The 22,692-nt window shown below is 33.5% G+C and overlaps 2 protein-coding genes across 2 annotated transcripts in view; one reads left to right on the forward strand and one right to left on the reverse strand.

The window, feature by feature from the left end:
• URI1 (URI1 prefoldin like chaperone) overlaps positions 1 to 22,692 on the forward strand; it is a 77,231-nt gene that overhangs the window by 15,674 nt on the left and 38,865 nt on the right. Inside the window, exon 2 of the mRNA XM_057711209.1 lies at positions 20,281 to 20,315. Coding sequence (XP_057567192.1) covers positions 20,281 to 20,315 — 35 coding nt within the window. The remainder of the gene's footprint in view (positions 1 to 20,280; positions 20,316 to 22,692) is intronic.
• Positions 4,634 to 5,201, reverse strand: LOC130838315 (molybdopterin synthase sulfur carrier subunit-like). Its single transcript, XM_057711210.1, has one exon. It carries the CDS (start codon positions 5,199 to 5,201, stop codon positions 4,935 to 4,937), a length of 267 nt encoding a protein of 88 aa, XP_057567193.1. The 3' UTR covers positions 4,634 to 4,934.

The following is a 22,692-nucleotide window of genomic DNA, read 5'->3' on the forward strand; positions in this document are numbered from 1 at the left end:
TCGTGATTCCTCAATTATCTGTAGTTCTTTTTCTTTAAGCATAGTTTGGAAAAATTGATGAGTAATCATGAAATCATTATTAGGGTGATGAAATGACAAGATGTAGGAAAAATATAATCACTAGGATTCTATAATGTGTCTTAGGCTTATAAAAAGGTTTAATGTACACATATGATAATTGCAAGGTAGAATGAGTTTTATCCTTTTTTTTCAAGTAAGTAAATTTTCTGTTTATTATTTGCAAGATCTCAAAGAAGTCATGAAATATCAATCCTTGCAAATAGAAGTGTTCAAAAACAAACTAAAAAACTAAAATTCGATTCAGTGTATCCTGATACTTTCCATTCACATCCATTACCACAGAATTCTTCTTCAGCTACTCCCCATCTATATTTGAATCTCCCTTTTTCTGTACTGAAATCTTGTCCTCAACGTCTTTACTCATTTGCTTTATTCCACAATATACACAAAATAGTTTTAGAATTACTACATTAATACCACTGCCAACAGCAAACCTGTGAGTGAAGTTCATGATATCTTTGTAGTTTAATTTGTTCTTGCAGAATTAACCTCTTTGGGGTATGCAGTTAAGTAATGATTTCAAAAGTTATTTGAATTATTATTTTTTCTGTGCAGTTATATCTTGGATTTGATATACAGTTTGTATTAAATTTTAGTATTTGCTTTTTTTATTGCCTTGACTTTATGAGTATGTAGGACATTTGTATTGTTTAAAATCACAACTATGTCAAAAGGTATAGTGAGGTAATTCATTCCCATCCCTGCCCCTACGAGCCCCTGTGGATAATCTTTTCATTAATTTCGTGTATTTCTTGAAAAATAAATACTAAAATATGCTCTCTTATCACCCTCCATCTGCTTACACAGAAGGTATCATATTATATTTCACCTCTTAATTTTTTCATTAAATGATATATATGGGAATCTTTGATTCAGAGATCTTTTTCATCATATTTTATGGTTTGCATAGTACTCCAGGTATATTATTATCAGGTATTCAGCTGGTCACTTATTGATGGGCATTTTGGTGGTTTTCAGTTTTTTGATAGTACTAATAAATGCTTCGGTGAATCACTCTGTGCGTATATTGTTTCTCATTTATGAAGTGACTTGAGGTGAAGTCTTCGAGGTGGTTTAGTGGGTCAAAGGGTAAACTGTTTTAGCGTTATAAGCCATATATAATTATCTTTTTGAAGAACTGGTCTTACTTTCAACTTAGCCTACAGTATTAAATAAAAAGAGGTAAGAGGATTAGATGTTCAAAAGCTAGAGAACAGTGTTTTGAGTTTCTTGAACTGGCTCTTTCCTGTGATCTCCACTGCCATTTTCAAGTTATCATTTTTTACTTGGAGATTGGTCTTGGTGGTTCCACTCTTGCTCCTCCCCTTCTACATTTTCCCCAAAGCTGTCTCTCTCTCTTTTTTTTTTTTTTAGCAGTGTAAATCGAATTATGTAATTTTGTCACTCTACTGTTTATAATCCTTTCGTGGCTTCCCATTGTACTTGAGTGAAACCCAGGGTCATTAAAATGTGATTTGAGACCCTTATTATTGTTGGGCTCATCTCTTTCTAGGTTCGTGTCTGGCTACTCCTTAGTTGTTTACTGTACCTTGAGATAATGACATGTTTTGGGGGACAGAATACCCTAAATGTGTTTCTGATTAAAAGAACTTCTCCCCCCCCCCCGTTTTTTATAAAAGAAATCCTAATACTGCATAGCAGAAAGTATCCCATTAAATGTATGGATTTGGCAACCGTTCCTCATTGTTTGATTTCCTGATTTTATGAACTGAGTAATACTAAAGTTATTGAAAAAGAGTGCTTTTCCCCAAAGAACAAGAAGACAAAACTGAGTTATGTGCCAGGCACTGTTCTAGATACTGTGACACACAGGTTTCTTTTCTTCTCTCAAGTGACTTAAAATTTGTATGGAAACATGTTAACAGAAAACGTAATGCAGTGTGACAATTGCTCTAATTCTTTGCTTTTCATTTGCTTTTCAACCTACTGTAAACTAGTTTCTGCCTCTGTCTTTTCATTGAAATTATTCTACCTAAAGTTATTATATTTTACTTGCCAAACTCAGTGGATCATTTCTCAGATCTGGCCTTACTTGACCTCTGCACTTTATTTGAAACTTTTATTGTTCCATGGTAAACTCTTGAAACTCTCTGTACCATTGGAACTTTCATGACTTTACTTTCTTCTGGCTCTTTCTTTGTTCCTACTTAGTCTCTTTAGTGTCTTCATCTAATGCCTAAATGTTAGTAATCCCTGTACTTTACATCGTTGATAGTTGTCTCTTCTCACTCTGCATGTCCTCAAGCCCTCTGCTCTCCCAGACCTGTTGCCTATTGGGCAGCTTCACTTGGATGGCTCACAAGCAGCTCAGTCTTATTTACTAAAATTTATTTATCATTTTTGTCCCTGATATACGTGCTGTACATACTCATCCTGATTCTGGGCACCATTATTCAAACCATGATCTCTGCAGCCTGCCCTGATCCATCTTCTTCTAATTTACTAAATTTTGTCAATTAATCCTTCCTTCCTTCCTTCCTCTCTCTTCTCTCTCTCTCTTTTTAGTTTTTATTTTGTTTTATATTATTTTTTGGTGGCACCGCATGGCTTGCAGAATCTTAGTTCCCTGACCAGGGATTGAACCCAGGCCATCATAGTGAAAGTGCTAAGTCCTTACTATTGGACCACCAGGGAATTCCCTGTTAGTTCTTTCTATGTGATCTATACCTTATATTTAAGGCACCACTAGCTTGTCTTAATTAGGCTTTTACTTGAAAAATAATATGTCAGATTTTTTTAGTTAAAAGTTACTGTGTTTTTTGATGTTAGTCTTTAATTGTCAACATTTTTATGTTACCTTGTGTTTTTATTTTTGCAGTTCTAATCTGTGAACATGTTATAGCTCTATTTAGGTCTTTAAATTTTCTCATCCATCACTTAATTGGAGTTTATCTGCTCATTTTGCCACGTTTTCCACTTGTCATATTTGTTTTTGTACCTTTATTTCTCTTTCTTTTGTGTTAGTAAAATATTTTACATTCTATTTTAAACTCTTGTAGCTTTATAGTTATATGGTTTTTATTCTTCTTTTAGTTATTATCCTAGAGATATCTCTTATAGTTTACCTTAAATTAGTAGGAAATTACTCATAAATCTGAAGTTTTTCCACTTAGGAAATTATTCAGATAACCTTTTGATGGCTTAATTTGGTTACCTCCCTCATTTGTGCTATTGTCATATATTTTAGTTTTACATATGTTTTTTTTAACTCCCCTATCCCCCAAATTAGCCTTATTATTCTTTTACACATTCTCTCTCTCTCTCTTTTTTTTTTAAATAGACAAGTAACAAGGATTTATTGTATGGCATAGGGAATTATGCCAAAATCTTGTAATAACCTATAATGGAATATAATGTGCAAAAAACCCCAAATTACTCTGCTGTACACCTAAAACTAACAAAATCTTGCAAATCAATAATACCTCAATTTAAAAAAAAAACTATATGGAACTTATATACTAAGATCTATCAAGATAGTATATAGGTTGACCAAGCAAAAACTGGACCATTATTTAGTATAAAGATTTTGCAGAAAACATAACTTTATTAATGACTTCACTAATGATAATGTTGCTTAAGCTAAAAAGAAAACTATCTGAAAATGTTTTACTAAATATCATAAAATTTTCCTCTTTAATTAGTTGTGGGTACAATTTTATAGCTAACATTATAACACAAAGCACCCTTGTTGCTAATTTGCCTTGTTTTACAACTATTTTATGCTAATTTATATACCGATACAATACTAATAACTAATAAAATAAGTATTATGGTAAGATTACTGATTCTGACATACTAGAAATCTCCATATTATGAAACATCTTAGATATTATAACTGAATTTTTAAAAACAGGAAAATATTGCTTTTAAACTTTAAAAATGGTGTTTATTTAGCTTACTTTTAAAATATATAAATTCTAAAAATATATCATTATCAAGAGTATCTGATAAGGACTTTTTATACCTTCCAGTTCTGCCAACATTGCCAAAATGCATCCCTGACAACAATGGTATCACTGGGCATAGGGGCAGGGGCTTGGGGGCAGCCTCGGAGATGGTCACTGAGGAGGGGCCACACCTCAGTGTGAGTCAAGTCACAATTAGAACTTAGTCACAGAATAATATGTCTACCACAGGCATCTTTCCTCACACAAATTATTCTTCCATTTTTTTCCCTAAAGCCTTTCTTTCCTCTATCTCTAGTTCCCGTATAAGCCCTCATCCTAAACACTCATTTATTTTGCTTTTTTTCCTCTCTTCTGTTCCACTGCTATAACATACGTTAAGACTATGTTTGGTAAACTATCTTCTGGGGAAGAAAAATCAAAACATGATCAAAGATAAGAATTTACCAAGTTTTAAATTTTAGGACTCTAAAACCTCAGTGGTTTAATCATCAGTTGCTCGAAAGCATTCTTTGTTTCTTTTCCAAGATGATGATGACTCTTCATACATTTCCTTTTTCCATACGGGCACCTTGGCTTTTAAAGTATCAATGGCATAGCTCACAGCTTCAAGGGATGCAGCCCTGTGAGCCAAGTCAATGGAGCACTGCTGTGTGTTTGACTGGCCGTTTCTGCCTCATGTCACTACAAATTTTTCTGACTTCATTTTCTGCCATTGGTAGATATGCTTCATACTCTAAGCTAATGACTTTTTTCCCTTCGAAGTTATTCCTTGTAGTCCCTACAAACAGGGATATTGCACCACAGAGTGGAGAAATCACCAGCTGTGAGACTTCATCTACTGAAAGTTTCTCAGATGTGAATTTTATTATGTCTTTAGATTTCTCTTCAACTTCATTTATATTTTTCCCAGGTGGCTCAAAAGCACTATCCTCCACTAATGGGGGGGATAACAGCAATTTCGTCTCCTGACTGAAGCAGGAGGAGCTGATCTCCAAGCTCGACATACTCTTGAGGAACAGCTAATATCACCTGATTTCTGACATCAGCCAATCCAGGATGGCAGGTTTCTATCTCATTCCAGAGCTGCAGTGCTTTTATTTTTTGTGGCACAGAAATGGTCTCTGAGCGAATTCCTGTTATTTCAGCACTTTTTGCAAAATACAACACTTCTACCTGGCACCGCGGAACCATGCCGCCAGGGACGGCCTGGCCGCCCCTGCTGCCGCGGAGGCCCAGGCGCCGGAGGTACGCTACACATTCTCTTGTAATTTTTACTTTGTTCTGAGCTGGGAGGTGATTTTTTTTTTCCAACACTTTAAAGATGCCATTCCATTATCTTTTGACTTCTTTCATTTCTGATTGTCTTCTATCAGTCTTACTGTTTTTTTCCCTTGAAAAATTTTTATGTATTTCCCCTCTGTCTGCTTTTGGACTTTACATCTTTGGTTTTCGGGCATTTGATTATGATGTGTCTAGATTTGTTTTTTGTTGTACTTAGCCTGCTTTGACTATGTAGTTTACTAAATCTATAATTTGATGACTTATCAGTTTAGGAAAATTTTATTTACTTATTTATTTATTTATGTATTTATTTATGGCCATATTGGGTCTTGGTTGCTGCATGCGGGCCTTTCTCTAGTTGCAGAGAGTGGGGGCTACTCTTTGTTGTGATGTGTGGGCTTCTCATTGTGATGGCTTTTCTTGTTGTGGAACATGGGCTCTAGGTGTGCGGGCTTCAGTAGTTGTTGGATGCAGGCTCAGTAGTTGTAGAGTACAGGCTCAGTAGTTGTGGCGCATGGGTTTAGTTGCTCCATGGCATGTGGGTCTTCCTGGACCAGAGCTCGAACCTGTGTCCTCTGCATTGGCAGGTGGATTCTTAACCACTGCCACCAGGGAGATCCCTAGAAAATTCTTATCCACTCTTCAGATACTGGTTTTATGTCATTGCCTCCTCCACTTTTGGTACTCTGGATACACGTGTTAGACATTTTCACTGTCTCATATATCTTACTATCTTTTCTGTATTTTTTTGCCACCTTTTGTTCTGTATGCCAATTTGGATACCTTCTAACCTGTATTCCTGTTAACTTATCTAAACTACTGGTAAACCTTTTTACTAAATGCTTAATTTCAGGTATAGTGTTTATTTCTAGAATTTATGTTTTGACATTTCTTTAGTGTATTCTAGGCCTGTATTGACATCTTCAGTCTTCCCTGTTTTCATAAATATGTTAATCATAAAATTATGTCTTATAACTGCAGTCTGTAAATTAAATGGGGCTCTGTTTCTGTTTATTTTTTCTCTTGATTTCTCATCACCTGCTCCTGTTTTCATAGACTGCTTTGTAATTTTGGATTGGATGCCAGACATTGTAGTGAAAGGTTGTAGACTCCTGATTATGTTACCATCCTTCAAAGAGGGGTAAATTCTCTTTAAGCAGCCAGAGTACTAGTAATTTATTTATTTATTTATTTTATTTTATTGGCTGTGTTGGGTCTTCATTGCTGCACACGGGCTTTCTCTAGTTGCGGTGAGCGGGGATACTCTTCATTTGTGGTGCGTGGGCTTCTCATTGCAGTGACCTCTTTTGTTGCAGAGCACGGGCTCTAGGTGCGTGGGCTTCAGTAGTTGCGGCACATGGGCTCAATAGTTGTGGCTCACGGGCTCTAGAGTGCAGGCTCAATAGTTGTGGCGCACGGGCTTAGTTGCTCCGCGGCATGTGGTATCTTCCTGGGGCAGGGCTTGAACCCATGTCCCCTGCATTGGCAGGAGGATTCTTACCCACTGCGCCACCTAGGAAGCCCCCAGAGTACTAGTAGATCAACACAACTCAGTTGAGAGTTGGTTTTGGATTTTATTAGGGCTGGTCTGTTTCAGTTTTGCTCTTACTCCTAGCATATAGCCTTTACTTCTAAGGCATAGCTCTATTCCGTATGGGGTATGTCTTTTTCATAAATTATGTGGTCATTTATGTGTAGTTCTGTTTCTCTTCTGTTCCATTGGATTATTTGCCTGTAGCACCAGTACTACACTTTCTTACTAGGTCTTGATATAGTAAAATTCTTCCAGCTTTGTTGTTGAAGATTGCCTTTACTGTTCTTGACCATTTGCTTTTTCATGAATATTTTAAAATCAGCTCTTCAGTACTCACAAAATAACCTAGGATTTTGCTTGGAGTGCATCTAATGTAAAGATCAACTTGGGGAGAATTGATGTGTTTACTCCAGTCTATGAACATGGTATATCTTTTCATGTGTTTACTTTCCTCTGTAACTTACTTCAGTATTTTAAGTATATAAATCGTGCATGTGTTTTACACATATCCCTAGGTATTTATTTTTTAAAAAAATATTTATATGAATTTATTATTTGGCTGCACCAGGTTTTTAAATTTTTTAATTTTTTTCAATTTTTTTGTTTTTTTCCTCTTTTTTTGCTTTTTCTTTTTTTTCTCTCTTTCTTTGTTTTTTTTTTCCCCTATGGTCTCCATCTTGCAAGCCAGGTTTTTTTTTAATTATAGCACATGGCATCTTTGTTGCTTGGTGTGCAGGATCTTTTTTTAGTTGTGACATGTGGGATCTTTTAGTTGCCGCACAGGATCTTTAGTTGTGGTGTACAAACTCTTAGTTGTGGCATGTGACATCTAGTTCTCTGGGCAGGCATCGAACCTGGGCCCCCTGCATTGGGAGTGTAGAGTCTTAACCACTGGACCAGCAGGGAAGTCCTGGTATTTGTCATTTTTTATTGTGTTTTGTGATTTGCTGTTCATCTTTTGCTAGTATATAGACGTATACTTGATTTTTGTATACTGGTTAAATTTATGTGAATTCTGTAGTTGCTTATCTGTATACTTGGGTAGTATGTGTATAGATGTATAAAGGCATGTTGTCTGAATAATACCAGTTTTATTCTTTCTAGTTTGTTAGGCTTTAGTTTTACTTATTTGCCTTATTGAATGAAATAGGACCTTTAGAATAGTGATGAATAAAAGTAGTGATAGTAGGCTTTCTTATCTAGTTCTGCATATCAGGGGAACAGCTTTAAATATTTTACTATTACAAATGATGTTTGCTGTAGACTTTTGGTAGATACTCTGTGAAAATAAGAAAATGTTTTCCTATTCCTAGTCTTCTAGTTTTATCATGAATGGATATTGATTTTTATCAAATGCTTTTCCTATGTTTATTAAGATGTTAATGTAGTGAATTACTTTTTTAAAAATATTGAAACACTGTCACATTCTTGGAGAAAGCCCCCTTGCTTATGATCATTTATCTTTTTATATATTGCCAGAGTAAATTTCATATTATTTTGTTAAGGTATTTTGTTTCTGTGTCTTATGAGGGGTATTGGTGTGTTATTTTCTTTCCTTGTGATGTCCACGTTAGGTTTTGGTTTTAGGGTCATGCTGACCTCATAAAACAACTGTTATTTTTGTATATTTTATAAAAAAGACTATATATACTATTGGTATTGATTCTGACTTAAATATTTGGAATAAGTTTCCAGTGAGGCTGTCTAAGCCTTGTAGTTTCTTTGTATGGATATTTTATTTTATTTTATTTTTTTAAGAACTTTTATTGAGATAAGTTGACATACAATAAACTACATATATTTAAAGTGTACAGTTTGATATTGTTTTCTTATTAGTAATGTATATATGGCAATCCCAATCTCCCAATTCATCCCACCCCAACCCCCCACCCCTGCTTCCCACACTTGGTGTCCATATATTTGCTCTGTACATCCGTGTCTCTATTTCTGCCTTGCAAACCAGTTGATGTGTACTATTTTTCCATATTCTGCATATATGCATTACTATTTGTTTTTAATATTTGTATTTCTCTTTCTGACTTCACTCTGTATGACAGTCTCTAGGTCCATCCATGTCTCTACAAATGTCCCAATTTCGTTCCTTTTTATGACTGAGTGATTTTCCATTGCATATATATATATACCACATCTTTATCCATTTGTCTGTTGATGGATATTTAGGTTGCTTCCATGACCTAGATATTGTAAATAGTGCTGCAGTGAACATTGGGGTGCCTGTGTCTTTTTGAATTATGATTTTCTCTGGGCGTATGTCTAGCAGTGGGATTGTTGGGTCATGTGGTAATCCTGTTTTTAGTTTTTCAAGGAACCTCCATACTGTTCTCTGTAGTGACTGTATCAATTTACATTCCCACCAACAGTGCAGGACAGTTTGCTTTTCTCCACACCCTCTCCAGCATTTATTGTTTGTAGATTTTCTGATGATAACCATTCTAATCGGTGTGAGGTGATATCTCATTGTAGTTTTGATTTGCATTTTTCTAATAATTAGTGATGTTGAGCAGCTTTTCATATGCCTCTTGGTCACCTGTATGTCTTCTTTGGAGAAATGTCTATTTAAATCTTCTGCCTATTTTTGGATTGGGTTGTTTTATTGATATTGAGCTGCATGGAACTGTGTATATGTTTTGGAGATTAATCCTTTGTTGATTCATTTGCAAATATTTTCTCCCATTCCAAGGGTTGTCTTTTTGTCTTGTTTATAGTTTCCTTTGCTGTGCAAAAGCTTTAAAGTTTCATTAGGTCCACTTATTTATTTTTGTTTTTATTTTCATTACTTTAGGAGGTGGGTCAAAAAAGATCTTGCTGTGATTTATGTCAAAGAGTGTTCTTCCTATGTTTTCCTCTAAGAGTTTTATAGTGTCTGGCATTACATTTAGGTCTTCAATCCATTTTGAGTTTATTTTTGTGTATGGTGTTAGGGAGTGTTCTAATTTCATTCTTTTACATGTAGCTGTCCAGTTTTCCCAGCACCACTTATTGAAGAGGCTGTCTTTTCTCCATTGTATATCTTTGCCTTCTTTGTCATAGATTAGTTGACCATAGTTTATCTCTGGACTTTCTGTCCTGTTCCATTGATCTGTATTTCTGTTTTTGTGTCAGTACCATATTGTCTTGATTACTGTAACTTTGTAGTATAGTCTGAAGTTCAGGGAGTCTGACTCCTCTGGCTCCGATTTTTTTCCCTCAAGATTGCTTTGGTGTATGGATATTTTAAAATTTGGAGTTATCTGTAGGTTTGTTAGTGATGTCCTCTTTTTAATTCCTGTTATTTGCAATTTGTATGTGTCTTCTGGATTTGTCTTCTAGGGGGTTTCTCAGTCTTAATCAGTCTTTTTAAAGAATTAATTTTTGACTTTATTGATTTTTCTTTCATAAGTTGGCTTTATTCTTCATTGACTTCTGCTTTTATGTTTTTCTTCCTTTTAAAAATTTCCCATTGGCTGTAATTCTTTTCTAGTTTCTTAAGATAAAAGCTATTGAAGATGCAAAAGCTATTAACTTTTATTCTTTCTTTACTGTACATTTTTTGAGTTTTAAAATTTTCTCTAATAATTACCTTAGGCACCCTACACATTTTGTATGTTATTTTCATTATTAATCAGTTCAAATATTTTCTAATTTTTATTGAGATTTGTTTATTGACCCAGGAGTTACTTAGAAACATGTTCCTTAATTTCCAAACAGTGAGTATTTTTTATTTTTCTGCTGTTGACATCATATTTAATTCTATTCTAAGAGAAGACATTTTGCAAAACTGAAATTTAAGATTCGCCTTGTGGCCTAGTATATGATCTGTTTTGGTTACTGTTCCATTTACTTGGAAAGAATATGAATTTTGCTGTTTTTGAGTTCTGTATATGTTTTTTTAACTCAAGTTGATTGAGTGTGGTGTTCATTTATTTGGTACCCTTGTTAATTTTTTTGTTTGTTAGTTTTATTAGTTATGAAGAGATAGGTATTTAGAATCTCCACTATGGTTGTAGATTTATCTTTTTCTTTATTTTTTCTACCTTTGCTTTATACATTTTGAAGTTATGTTATTTGGTGCATGCAAATTTAGGACTCTAATAACTTCCTGGTCAGTGGACGTTTTTATCATTCTAAAATATTTTTATTTCTAGTGATATTTCTTGCCTTCAGGTATCCTTTGTTCATATATTCATATAGCTACATCAACATATTTTGCTCTTGTTTCTTTTCATGGTATATCTTTTCATCCTTTAAATTCAGTTTGTGTACAAAGTGTGTTTCTTATAACAACATATAGTTGTGTTTTTAAACACAACTGGACTTTTTTTTTTGGTCTAGGATATTTAGTTAATTTCTGTGTAACAGAATTACTAATATATTTAGTTTCATTTTTGTCACTGTTCTACTTGACCTTTTTTATTTTTTATTTTAAAAACTGTAGTAGAATATGCATAACAAAACTTGTCATTTAAGTCATTTTAGGTGTACATTTTAGTGGCATTAAGTACATTCGTATTGTGGTGTTACCATCACCACCATCCAGTTCCAGAACTTTTTTTGTCTTGCAAAACTGACAGTGTTCATTAAACAGTAACTCCCTTCCATCTCCTGGTAACTACCATTGTCTGTCTCTATGAATTTAATTACTCTGGGTATCTCATATAAGTGGAATCATACAGTGATTGTCCATTTGTACTGGCTTATTTCATTTAGCATAGTGTCTTCAAGGCTGATCTGTATTATAGCACAAATCAGAATTTCTTTTAAAGGCTGAATAATATTCCATTGTATGTATACTGCACATTTTGTTTTTCACTCATCAAGGTTGGTATCACTTTTTGGCTATTGTGAATAATGTTGCTGTGAACATGAGTGTACAAATATCTGTTTGAGTCCTTGCTTTCAATTCCTTTGGGTATATCCCAAAAGTGGAATTGCTGGATTACATGGTAATTCTGTGTTTCATTTTTGAGGAACCACCATACTGTTTTCCACAGTGGCTGCTCCATTTTGCATTCCCACCAACAGTGCTCAAGAGTTCAGTGTTCCAGTTTTTCCAATCCTTGCCAACAGGTCTTCTTTTTTTTTTTTTTTTTTTTTTTTTAAATACCCATCCTAATGGGTGTGAAGTAGTTTCTCATTGTCTGTCTGACCCACTTTTATGTTCTTTTTTCTCTCTGCTTTTTTAGGCGCCTTGCTTTGATTTAATCATGCACATCCTATTATGTTTTCTCCTTTCTGTTAACTTGTTCAAGATACGTTCTTTTTCACCATGGTACTTAGTACTCTACTTTATGTATATGTTAGCATCAAATATACTATATACTTATACTGTGTGTTTTTACTATCTTTTTATATTGGGGAATTTTTCCTAGAGATTACAACATGCAATCATTTATCCATACCACCTCTTGCATTTTTGCTTCCATGCATTTTAATTGTGTGTGTTTAAATACTGCAATACAGTATTTAATTGTTCTGTGATCAATACTGATTTATCTGTACCTTTTAAAAAATTACCTATGCAGTTGCTCTAAAGTTTTTTCTGCTTTTCTATTGCTCTAAATACTTCTTATAGTAGTTTTTTGGTTTTTTTTTTTTTTTTTTTGCCCCCAACTTTATTGAGACATTAACATATACTATTTTGTAAGTTTCAGGTATACAATGTCTTTTGATACGTTTATATACTGCATAGTGATTACCACCTTAGGATGTTAGCTAACACCTCTGTCACATCACATAATTACCTGTAGTATTTCTTCTTTCTTCCAGTGAAAATCTGCTAGTGCAGAATTCTGTTTCTGTGTGAAAATGTTTTTATTTTTCCATCATGTTGGAGGATCTGTTTGCTCTGTACATAATTATACGTTTTCAGTTATTTTTTTCCAGCACTTTAAGATTTTATCCTATTTTCCAATTTCTGTCATTTTTTTCATTAAAATTAACTCTAGCTGTAGCTCTTCTTGTTGCTCCTTTGAAGGTACTGTATCTCCTCCCTGCTTTTTCTCCCTCATGCTGATTATAAAATTTTCTCTTTTTATTAGGTTTTCATCAGTGTAACCATGTTGTGCCTTCATATAATTTTTAAAAAATCTTCTCTTGCTTGAGATTCTTAGAGCTTCTTAAATCTGTTGGTAATATCTTCCTCTCATTTTTAGGAAATCATGTCAAGATCTGTTCAGTTATTGCTTGTATTGCATTGTCTCTTCCTTCCCTTTGTGGATCTTAAGTTATACAGTGTTTCACATATCTCTTACTGGTCTTTTCTGTATTTTCCACGTTTTGTTTTTAAATCTCTGGGCTTTATATATGGTATTTTTTATCAACATGTCATCCAGTTCAAAATTCTGACTTTTGTTAATCTCTTGTTAACACCATTTATTGAGCTTACTGTAGATGTTTCAGTTAAAGATTGTCCTTTTGAGTCTTTCCTTGTATAGATATTAACTCTCTAGTGAAATATGCCATCTTTTCATGTCTTTCATCTTTTCCACTATTTTCTTGAACATATTAATAATTATATTTTAATGTCTTTGTTAATTCCAGTATGTAGATTGTGTACTTGTTTGGTTCTGTTTTGTTGTTGTTATGTTTTTTTTTTTCTTCTTCTTGATGTTTGTTCATATGGTCCTATTTTTTGGTAACTTGGTTATTTTTAGTTAAATGTTAGAAATGTAAATACTTGAAGTATTTGCAATTAGATATTAACTTAATTAATATTTTAGTGTCTTTAAAATTGTAGATACTCCTGAAGATGGTATCTTCTTCCAGAGGAAATTCACCCTTTCTTCTGCTAGGTTGATAAAGTAGGAGTTGGATACCTTAATCCAGGCAGGTACTGAATGGAGTGCAGGTTGGGTTTTGTTTTAGTAAGATATCAGCTACCTTTGATTCCTTCTTGACTTTCATCTGAAAACCTAGTTTGTTCATCAGACTTCTTTCCTTTTTAAAGGCTTCTGAACTTCTGAAGTTTTATCAGTTCCCTGAGCTCTGCTTTTCAGACTTTCAGTTTAGGTTTTTGGCCTTTGCAGGTTCAGAATTTGACATGTCATGAAAAGGAAAACCACCTTATGCTTAAGACCTCTCATGTCTCTGATTTTGTTATTACAGCCTTCTAAGACTACTTTAAATTTCTGTTCAGTACAAAACATAATTCTCAACCTCTTCCCTGTGCTTAGAGTTGTTTAAGAAAAAAAGCATCAACTCACTTCTCCATAGTTATCCCTTGAATTTTAGTTCTTATTCTCATTGCTTTGGCAACTCTTAGATGCTTTTTAAGAGATGATTTTATATTCATCTGGCTTTTCCAGTTTTCAGAGGGATTATTGGTTTGTTATAAGCTTTTTGTCCCTACTTGGGGGTGGAAGTCTAGAGTGAGTTAAGTTACATAGCTACTTGTAGTGATTTAGTATTAATTTTGCTGTAGTCCCACTGTTAGTCAGTAGTGTTTATCTAAAATAAAAGTTTATTCTTTTAATTGGTTCAAGGTGGCATTTCAGTTTGACTTTCTTGTTACTTGTGAGGATATTTTTTTTCCTATCAATCTCCTATTTGTATTCTTTAATCAATTGCTTGTTTTCTTTGATATCTTCACAGGCATATTCTCATTCTAATCTATGTAGCAGGTTTACTTATGAAGTTTTCTTAATCAGTTTTAAACTTCAGGAATGCTTGGAAGAAAGTTTGGAAAGTACTTACCATAAGAAGTCAGGAGGAATTCAGGGGTAGCATTATTTTATTTGTATGTGTGTGTTCTGTTTTCTTGAACATTTATAATGTTACTTCGTAGACCAGCTTTGTTAGATTTAGCTTGTGCAGATCCCTTTCTGGCCACCTTTTTGGGTCCAGTGTCTGTAATCACCTCAGTCTCTCTTTGGGTCCAAGGGTAAATTTGATTGGCCCAGTTAGTGTGGATCCTCTCTATTCACACTGGCTGCAGATGGAGAAATGGGGTCCTCTGCCTATTGTAGATGAGAGGAGGGCGGGGTTTTAGGGAGTAAGGTGTGGGAATGGAGAGGCACTGATTGATATCTTTAGTAAAACAATAAGCAGGCAAGCTGCAGTTAAGGCAGTATTTCACATTCAGAAATGCAGGTCACAGTATCCTGTCTGCAATTCAGGAGTCTTAAAACCTAAAAGCAAAATTATTCCTAAGTTTTTTTTGGCATATTCACTTGGTGGAACTGATTTGAGTGAGGCATTTTATTCCACTTTGAATATTCATATGTTTTCTTGCAGATGTTACTGTATTTGATATAGGGTGGGGTTCTACTATAGGTCTGTAAAGTATGATACGTGTAATGTATTACCTTACTAAATTATAAAAAGTTCTAAATCAAGAAACATCTTTTCCTGAGGTTTTTGGCTAAGTGATTGCAGATCTGTACTTCTTTAAAAGGGCTTGCTGCACACTTAGAAAAAGAATGTCTTGTGTTGGCCAGAAACTTCGTTTAGTGGATAATTTGTTCAGTGAAGTTTTTCATGGAAATGAAGAATGTGTTTTTTATTTTTGCTTAAAACCAAACGAATTTTTTGGCCAACCAAATACATATATGTATGTATAACTGAATCATTTCACTGTAGAGCAGAAATGAACACAACAGTGTAAATTAACTGTACTTCAGTAAAATAAAAAAAAAACTTCCGATGTAAGAAAATTGTCAGTTATTAGAATACTTGATATTATGAATAACAAATAATTGGAAAGAGGCCTAACTTGTAGATAAAACCAGCAAGGGAATGAGAAGTACAATACCAAAGCATGTTAGATGTGGTCCCAATATTTGTGTAAAAAGGAAGACTGAGTTTGACTACGAGAGATGCATTAGAAGCCTGGGTAGAAGAAAACTGGGGTAAATGTAAAAGTAAGGATTAAGATGATAATTTTAATTCCATCTGAGCTACAGTTTGGAAAAAACATTTAAGTGTTTTAACAGTGGCTTATAATTGGAGTTAACTTTTGGTAGCAGTTTTGCTATTTTCACTTTTCAGCATATTTAAAAAGTAAATTTGTTTAAAATTTTTGTACAGAAAACAGTTTATTGTAGTTTATTATTGCTTATTGCTATTTGTTTGTTAGGAACTTGTCATTTCCTCCCTTCGTTGCAGAAAGTCTTATTTAAAAGACCTATAATATTTTACTAGTTTTTTTGAAATGTACTTACATACTTTAGTAATGACATTTATACATCTATTTAATTAATTGATAATATGTCCTTTAAGAAATTATTTTCAACCATTTAAGAGTAGTGCATATCCAGTATCTATTGGTTTTAGCCACCACTGGTAATTTCTTCCTTTTTTAAAATTTTGTTTTAAGTTTTTATTTACTTTAATTTTTTCCTTTTTGACTCAGCAGCTTTAAAACCCACAATTATATGATCTGTTTTGAGGTCATAGTCTAGGAAGAGAAGCAAACCATGTAAATGTAGACAGCTCTGATTAGTACAATCTCAGATTGTTACTTTATACATTAACTTGTACAGGGAGAATTTGAAATTGCAATACAGTGAGAAAAGTTTTAGAAGTAAAGTGAAGCATTTTTGAGAGAAGTATCATTTGAGAGTTATGCAAACTTACCCTTTTAGGCTTTCTATTCTAGTCTAGTTTTAATGTGGCACTGTTCTTAACAAGGAAAACTCATAGGGTGATGCCCCCTTGTGGTCTGTTACCAAAACAAATAGCACAAATGGAAGTAAGTAATGGAGGCCTTAATACCTATTAAATCATTCATTCCTTTCTTTATAATAATTTTTTAAAAGTGGCTTCGGAGGAAAAACAGCAAAGGAAAATTATTTCTGTGTTCTGTATAGTTTATTGATTTTAAAACTTATCAAGTATTTTGTAACCAAATGTGCATGTTAGCTGGACGCTGACCTAAAGAAAAAATAGGTTGTTGGGTAGAGTGTCATTGTCATCCTGGGCATCTAACTCTATTAGTTATAAGTGCCTTAAAAATATGATGAAATGTGATAGTAACTACAGGGCTATCCCACCACCCTCCCCCACCTCCAACACACACACATGCACACACATATAAATGGGGCTTGTTTATACTTAGTTGCTTCATCTGAGAGGGCCAGGAGTTGTATGAGGCATTGGAAGAAATAAAGATTTTTGTTCGTGAATTGGTCAATCCAAGCTTATTTGCTTTAACTGATATTATTGGCACGGTCTTCTTAGTGTGAGTGTGGGTTTGTGGAGGAAGTGGAGAAGTAGCAGCATCAGTCAGTATTTTAAGAAAGAAAGAGTGCAGATATAAACAGCTGCTTTTCCTTTTACCCAGTAAGATTCATGATGGTTGAAAGCAGTCTGATACAGTGAGTATGGGCTTTGAGATTAGATAGACCTGGTTTTAAAATTGATTTTATTTCTTATCAATTCTTGGGCAATTGTTTAATGCTGGGGAAGTTACTCCATCTCTGAACACAAGTTTCCTCTCTTTAAGAAGAGGTGAAGACCCACCTTATTGAACTGTTTCATCATATGAAGTCTTGGCATTTACCCTTGTTATTACTTGTTAGGGAAAGGGCAATTTTGAGTTATAAAGAAAGTGTACCATAGGATTTTCCTACTGTTGGGCCGTTGGTAAAGACTCCTAATGGTAGGATGAATGTGTCTTAAAAAGTGGCAAATCAGTTCATAGCCCTTTTTCTTTAGTGTTGTACTACTACAGAAGTACACTTTTTTTTTTTTTTATAAATTCTTGGCTATAAGTGTGATTATACTATATTAAAGAATTTACTAGGTCAATTATTTTAATACTTGAAGCCTACTAACTTTTTGTAAAGATGATTCGGTAATTTTTTTTTTTTGGAGTAATAGATGCGTGTTTTGGCAGATTAACTTAAAAAAACAAACAAAACAAAAAACAAAAAAAAAAATAGTATTGTTCCTTGATCACCATCTTGTTTTAAAAAAGCTTGTGTAAAGGACAAGAAAGGAATGAAATGTTTTTTTGTTGTTTTGCTTTGCTTTTCAAAAGTTGCTTTTAGAACCAGGGTCACTATCTTATAGTCACTGTATTTAATAATTAATAATCTGAGTCTATTTCAGAAGAAATAAGATTATTTGGAATTATTTAACTTAACAGAAAAAAAAAGATTTTAAAACTCAGGTTTGACTTTGAATCATAAGATTTTCTCCTTTCCACAAATTTCCTTGGCAGCTAAGTTGTAAAAATTCACTAATTTTTTCTTTTTGAATAACTTGCTGTAAAAAAGAAAACTGGGAAGATATCTCAGAATACAAATACAGCTGCTTGGGTTTAAATGTTTGTTGGAATTAGGTGGGCTATAAATCACATAAACAAAGATGTAACTGTAGGCATACCATCAGAGGGCTATTGTATGTATTCATACCTGCCTCTTTCATGTTTTCCTTTATTTCTTGGGTTCTCAAAATATCTAGCCTACATTTGGATAATGTCTAATGTCTCTTGTTCCAAACCCTGTATGTAACTAATAAAGACTTTAATGAAGACAGTATTTTGGTAGTGAAAATTTCTCTTGTAAATTATGAAATGGATTTTTGTTTTTTTATCCTTGAATATCTTGGGGACACTTATTTTAGGAAAGAAAAGGGGTGGGGGAAAGATAGCTGCAGCAAAGTGGAGAGTTAGATCGTGAAGGGTGATGGCGAGAATACATGCCATTCTACCAGGAACTTGTTTTTTAAACATAAAAAGCATATGTGCCAAATTTACATATTTACTAATTAAAAAGGCTTCCTGGAAGCATTAAGTAGACTTATCTTCTATAACCTTTAACACTGTCACTAATGGATATTGCATAGAAAATTTCATCGAAGGTCCTTTAAATAATGTAAATGATTATGAATATGTAACTAGTTAATATGCAGCTATGAAAGGATTATCATGTAGAGGTTAATGAACATTCTGCTCTTATGGTTTGCAGGGCTTTTCTTTTTGTGCTTTTGGCTCACTTCATGCTTGGAAACACATGCAATGGGATTGGAAAGCATCCTGTTTTTGGGTCTCATCTTTTAATGGGGTTGTTAAATAGGAACTTTATAAAAAGGATTTCATGAAGATTTTTTTCTTTTTCAATTTACATTTAATTCTGTTTGTCTATTTTATAATTACTGCCAAATCAGAAACAGTGAAATGGATTGATGTAGTTTTAGCCTGGCTCTTCCAGATGTAAAGTCAGTACTCTATTATATATTATCACTGTTATTAAGTGTTGCTATGTGATTGATACTTACTGAGAGATCTTTATTCTAAAACCGACTTTTTATGCTGAGTTAATGTGTAGTATGGTTGGGTGTCTGATTACAGCATGCATTTTGGTACAGGATTGCTGTCTTAGTATTTAAAATGTCCTAAAGAAAGACATTTACTTCAGGAATTAAATGTTATCATAGAGGAATTTAGTGACAGCCGTCTCCCCCCCCCCCCCCCCCCAAAAAAAAAAGACTTGTGGTTTTTGGGTAAAACATAGAACTTATACAAGATACAATATTGGTATTTAAAAGAGTAAACAAGAGCAGTGTTTCAAACCATATAGTACTGTTGTCTTTTTCATGTGGCATTATATTAAGCATATTGGTTTTTATTCCTTAGTTTCTCTGTCTCTAAAATGGTGCTACAGTATTTGAGATTATTGTTTAAAGATTTTTATTAATGGGCAGTTTAAAAACCTATTTTTTGAAACACTGTTGTCTTTGAAAACACTTTTTTTAAATTGCCATTCACATGTTCTTTTTATCCTTACTGGTTAATGTTCTTAATTTGTTTTCTGAGCATTTTAAGAATCTGTTGAAATATCTCTAAGGAAAACAAATAGCTTTTATGTTTAATTTCGTTGTTTTAGTATTATAAGCGTGGCTTAAGCTGGCTATGAAATGCTTAAAATTTTATCATAATTCACTGGGGGAACAAATCGGCTGTTCAGAGCATCTCTTTATCCCAAGTATTTCTTCTTGAAGTGTAGTAGAAGAATAACACTGTACTCATTTTTAATGCGTCAGAATAAAAATTACAGGTGAAAACACTTGGAGATGTACTGACAAAATAAAATACTTTCACTACTGTCTTTTTTTTTTCAACCGTTGAAATGTGGATGTTACGTTGGTTTTTTGTTATTTATAACATTTGCGTAGTCTACAAAATATGTAACATTGAAAGCAGACCTGAGATTGTACAAAATACTAGTTATCTTATATCATATGTCACCTAATAGTTATGAAGCGGGTTTTGTACCAAAGTATGAATCGGAAAGCTGTAATTTGTCCTGCAGTTATCAGCCTGCGTTAGAGGGGTATGATAAAGTGTGCTGCTTAAAAACTAACATTCACATCTCTGTGCATTTGACAAATAAAAATGTATATTGAGATGCTTTTAAATCTGTAAAGCCACTGTTGTAGTTTTCTGATACAGTGATTTTGTAGCTTTGTGCATAGCCCTGTTTTTTCATGAGTAGTTATCTGTTTTCATGACAGGTGGTCACTAACTGCCAAGAGAAAATCCAGCACTGGTGAGTGAAAGACGGTTTTATTACATTTCTGAAATACTAATGGGGTCATCTATTTGTATTTAAATAAAGCATACACATTTTTTGTATTCCATGATTGAATTCGTCTAGTAATCTCCATTTAGAATCCTTTTGATACTAATTTATAGTCTTTAATCGTTTACTGAATTACATGTTCCCAGATTTCCTGAAGTTGTGTCACTATTTGTGTTTATTCTAATTGCTTTCTTTTTTCCTTTCTTTTCTTTTCTTTTTTTTTAAAGTTAGAAAAACATTACCGTCATGAAGTGGAGACTGAGGCATTTTTGAACCTGACTAATCATAGGTCTATTTTGGGACCATTTTTTATATACGTAGTAGAATAATAATTTGAATCAGTTGTTTTAAAATAATGATGGAAATATGCACAGATACATTTTCCCAAGGTTTGAAAAATCTAATTAAATGCCTGCATCTCAGAACTTGCTTTTAGAGACCACACTTTTCTAGCGTGCAGAGAGAAAGCAAGCATATCTATTTTAATGTGCTAATCTATAGTTAATAGGACAGTGCTTGGTAAATAACACACTTTCCTGTGTCTTCTGAGGAAAATGCTCCATTTAATGGTGAATAAAATCTTATGAGTTGTCATGAGGTATAGCTGTTGATCTTACAGATATCAAATTACAATATATCCATGCTGTGTTTACGAAGATTTTACTGAGAGAACAACAGGAGCTGTCTTGATTATTGTCTGCAGGGTTATTGCAAAATCATGGTAACTGCCCCTTTAGTGGTGAGATTAAACCTTTGGTTATACACCATCAAGCATATAATATTTTAAATTTATTTTAAGAGGCTTTTTCTTCATGCCTGAGAGATCTCCAAGGAAATAATTTATAGTTAGTGTATATCAAATGTTTTTTGGTTTAAATGCACATAGGCTGCAAGCAGTGGATAAGAGTGAAAATCGGTGCAATCTGTACACATCATCTTATTAAATTCTGACTTTTGGCTTGCAGAAATAATCTAAAACTAAATAATATCCACTTTATAAATAAAAATTCAGGGACTTCATTAATTTTCAATAAATGCAAAGTTGTAGTTGCATCCACTGGTGGTTTAAGTCTGTCAGTTATTTCCACAATGGACCATTTGCTTTTCATTTTACATTCAGTCCAGGTTAAAACTTGAAATGCAAGTCCTTGGTCAAGGAATTAACCATTTTCCGCCTGCTCATTTGGCCAGAGTGATCCATTTTACAAATAATTCCCTGGAGAAGTTTTATTAGTGTGGACTTTATTGGTTTTGGTAAGGAATTCAGGAAATTAGTAAAAGGTTGAGTTACTCAGAATAGATACTAACTTACATAAATTAGTTAATAATACCTTGCTTTAAAATTTAAGCAAGGGGCATGTTTAAGGGTAAGGGGCATGTTTTCATCCTTTTATCCATAGCACCTCCTAGTATGTTTAGCACATTATAGGCACTTAATAAATGAGTAAATAAAGATCAAATATTTGGTTATTTGATGTATAAACTTTTTATGAGTACTATAACAGTACCCAATACTCTGAGTATTGACAGACAGAAATATGACATTTGCTTCAGAGCAGGTTCATATGACTCTCAGTCTCAATTTTCAGTTTTCCATAGCTCTCCAAACTACAGAAGTTTAGCATATTTACCTTCACGTACCTTAAAGTAATAAAGTACCGTATCTATACATTAAACAATTAAAATAATTTTTTCCAGTTAGAATTTGCTTTTTCCTCTGAATTTTTAATATGGCTCAGGAAACAGACTTTTATGTTTGTTTTTAATGAGGATCTGATATTGCTAGAATCCAAATGGCCAGTTAATTCACCAATTTATTATATTAAAAAACTGAAACAAAGTGTCTCCATTCCTCTGAAAGCCAGGAAATTGCTATTTGGGAGCATTGTTGAATTCTTGTGATATTTTTATTATCTTAATTCCACAAGCAATGATTGAGTTTCTACTGTATGCCAATATTATGCTGCTATTTGGAACTGAAGGACCCTGCTGTGGAGAAATTCATAGTTAGACACTAAACAGGGAAATCACAATAATTTTGTGCCATTTGGTTAGAGATAGGAAGCAAGAACAGAGACTGGAGCTATTTTTAAGGATGTCTCATGCACTGCTTTTAAAAGCATGTTGCTGTTCACTCTAACTTTTGGTGTTACTGTAGTCTAAAATACAATTTATATAACTAAGTTCCCCTTCTTTGTGAGTAAGGAGGAGCAAAATATGTGTTTTTTTTTTAAAAAATGCAGTCTTATGCTAGTGATGTTTGTGTTTGTGCAGTTTTAAAGGGTTCGCTAAGGGATGAGTAGTGAATATCTAGGCTTCAAAAATAATCTTAAAAATTTTTTTT

This window comes from Hippopotamus amphibius, chromosome 16 (assembly GCF_030028045.1).
Source record: "Hippopotamus amphibius kiboko isolate mHipAmp2 chromosome 16, mHipAmp2.hap2, whole genome shotgun sequence".
NCBI lineage: Eukaryota > Metazoa > Chordata > Mammalia > Artiodactyla > Hippopotamidae > Hippopotamus > Hippopotamus amphibius.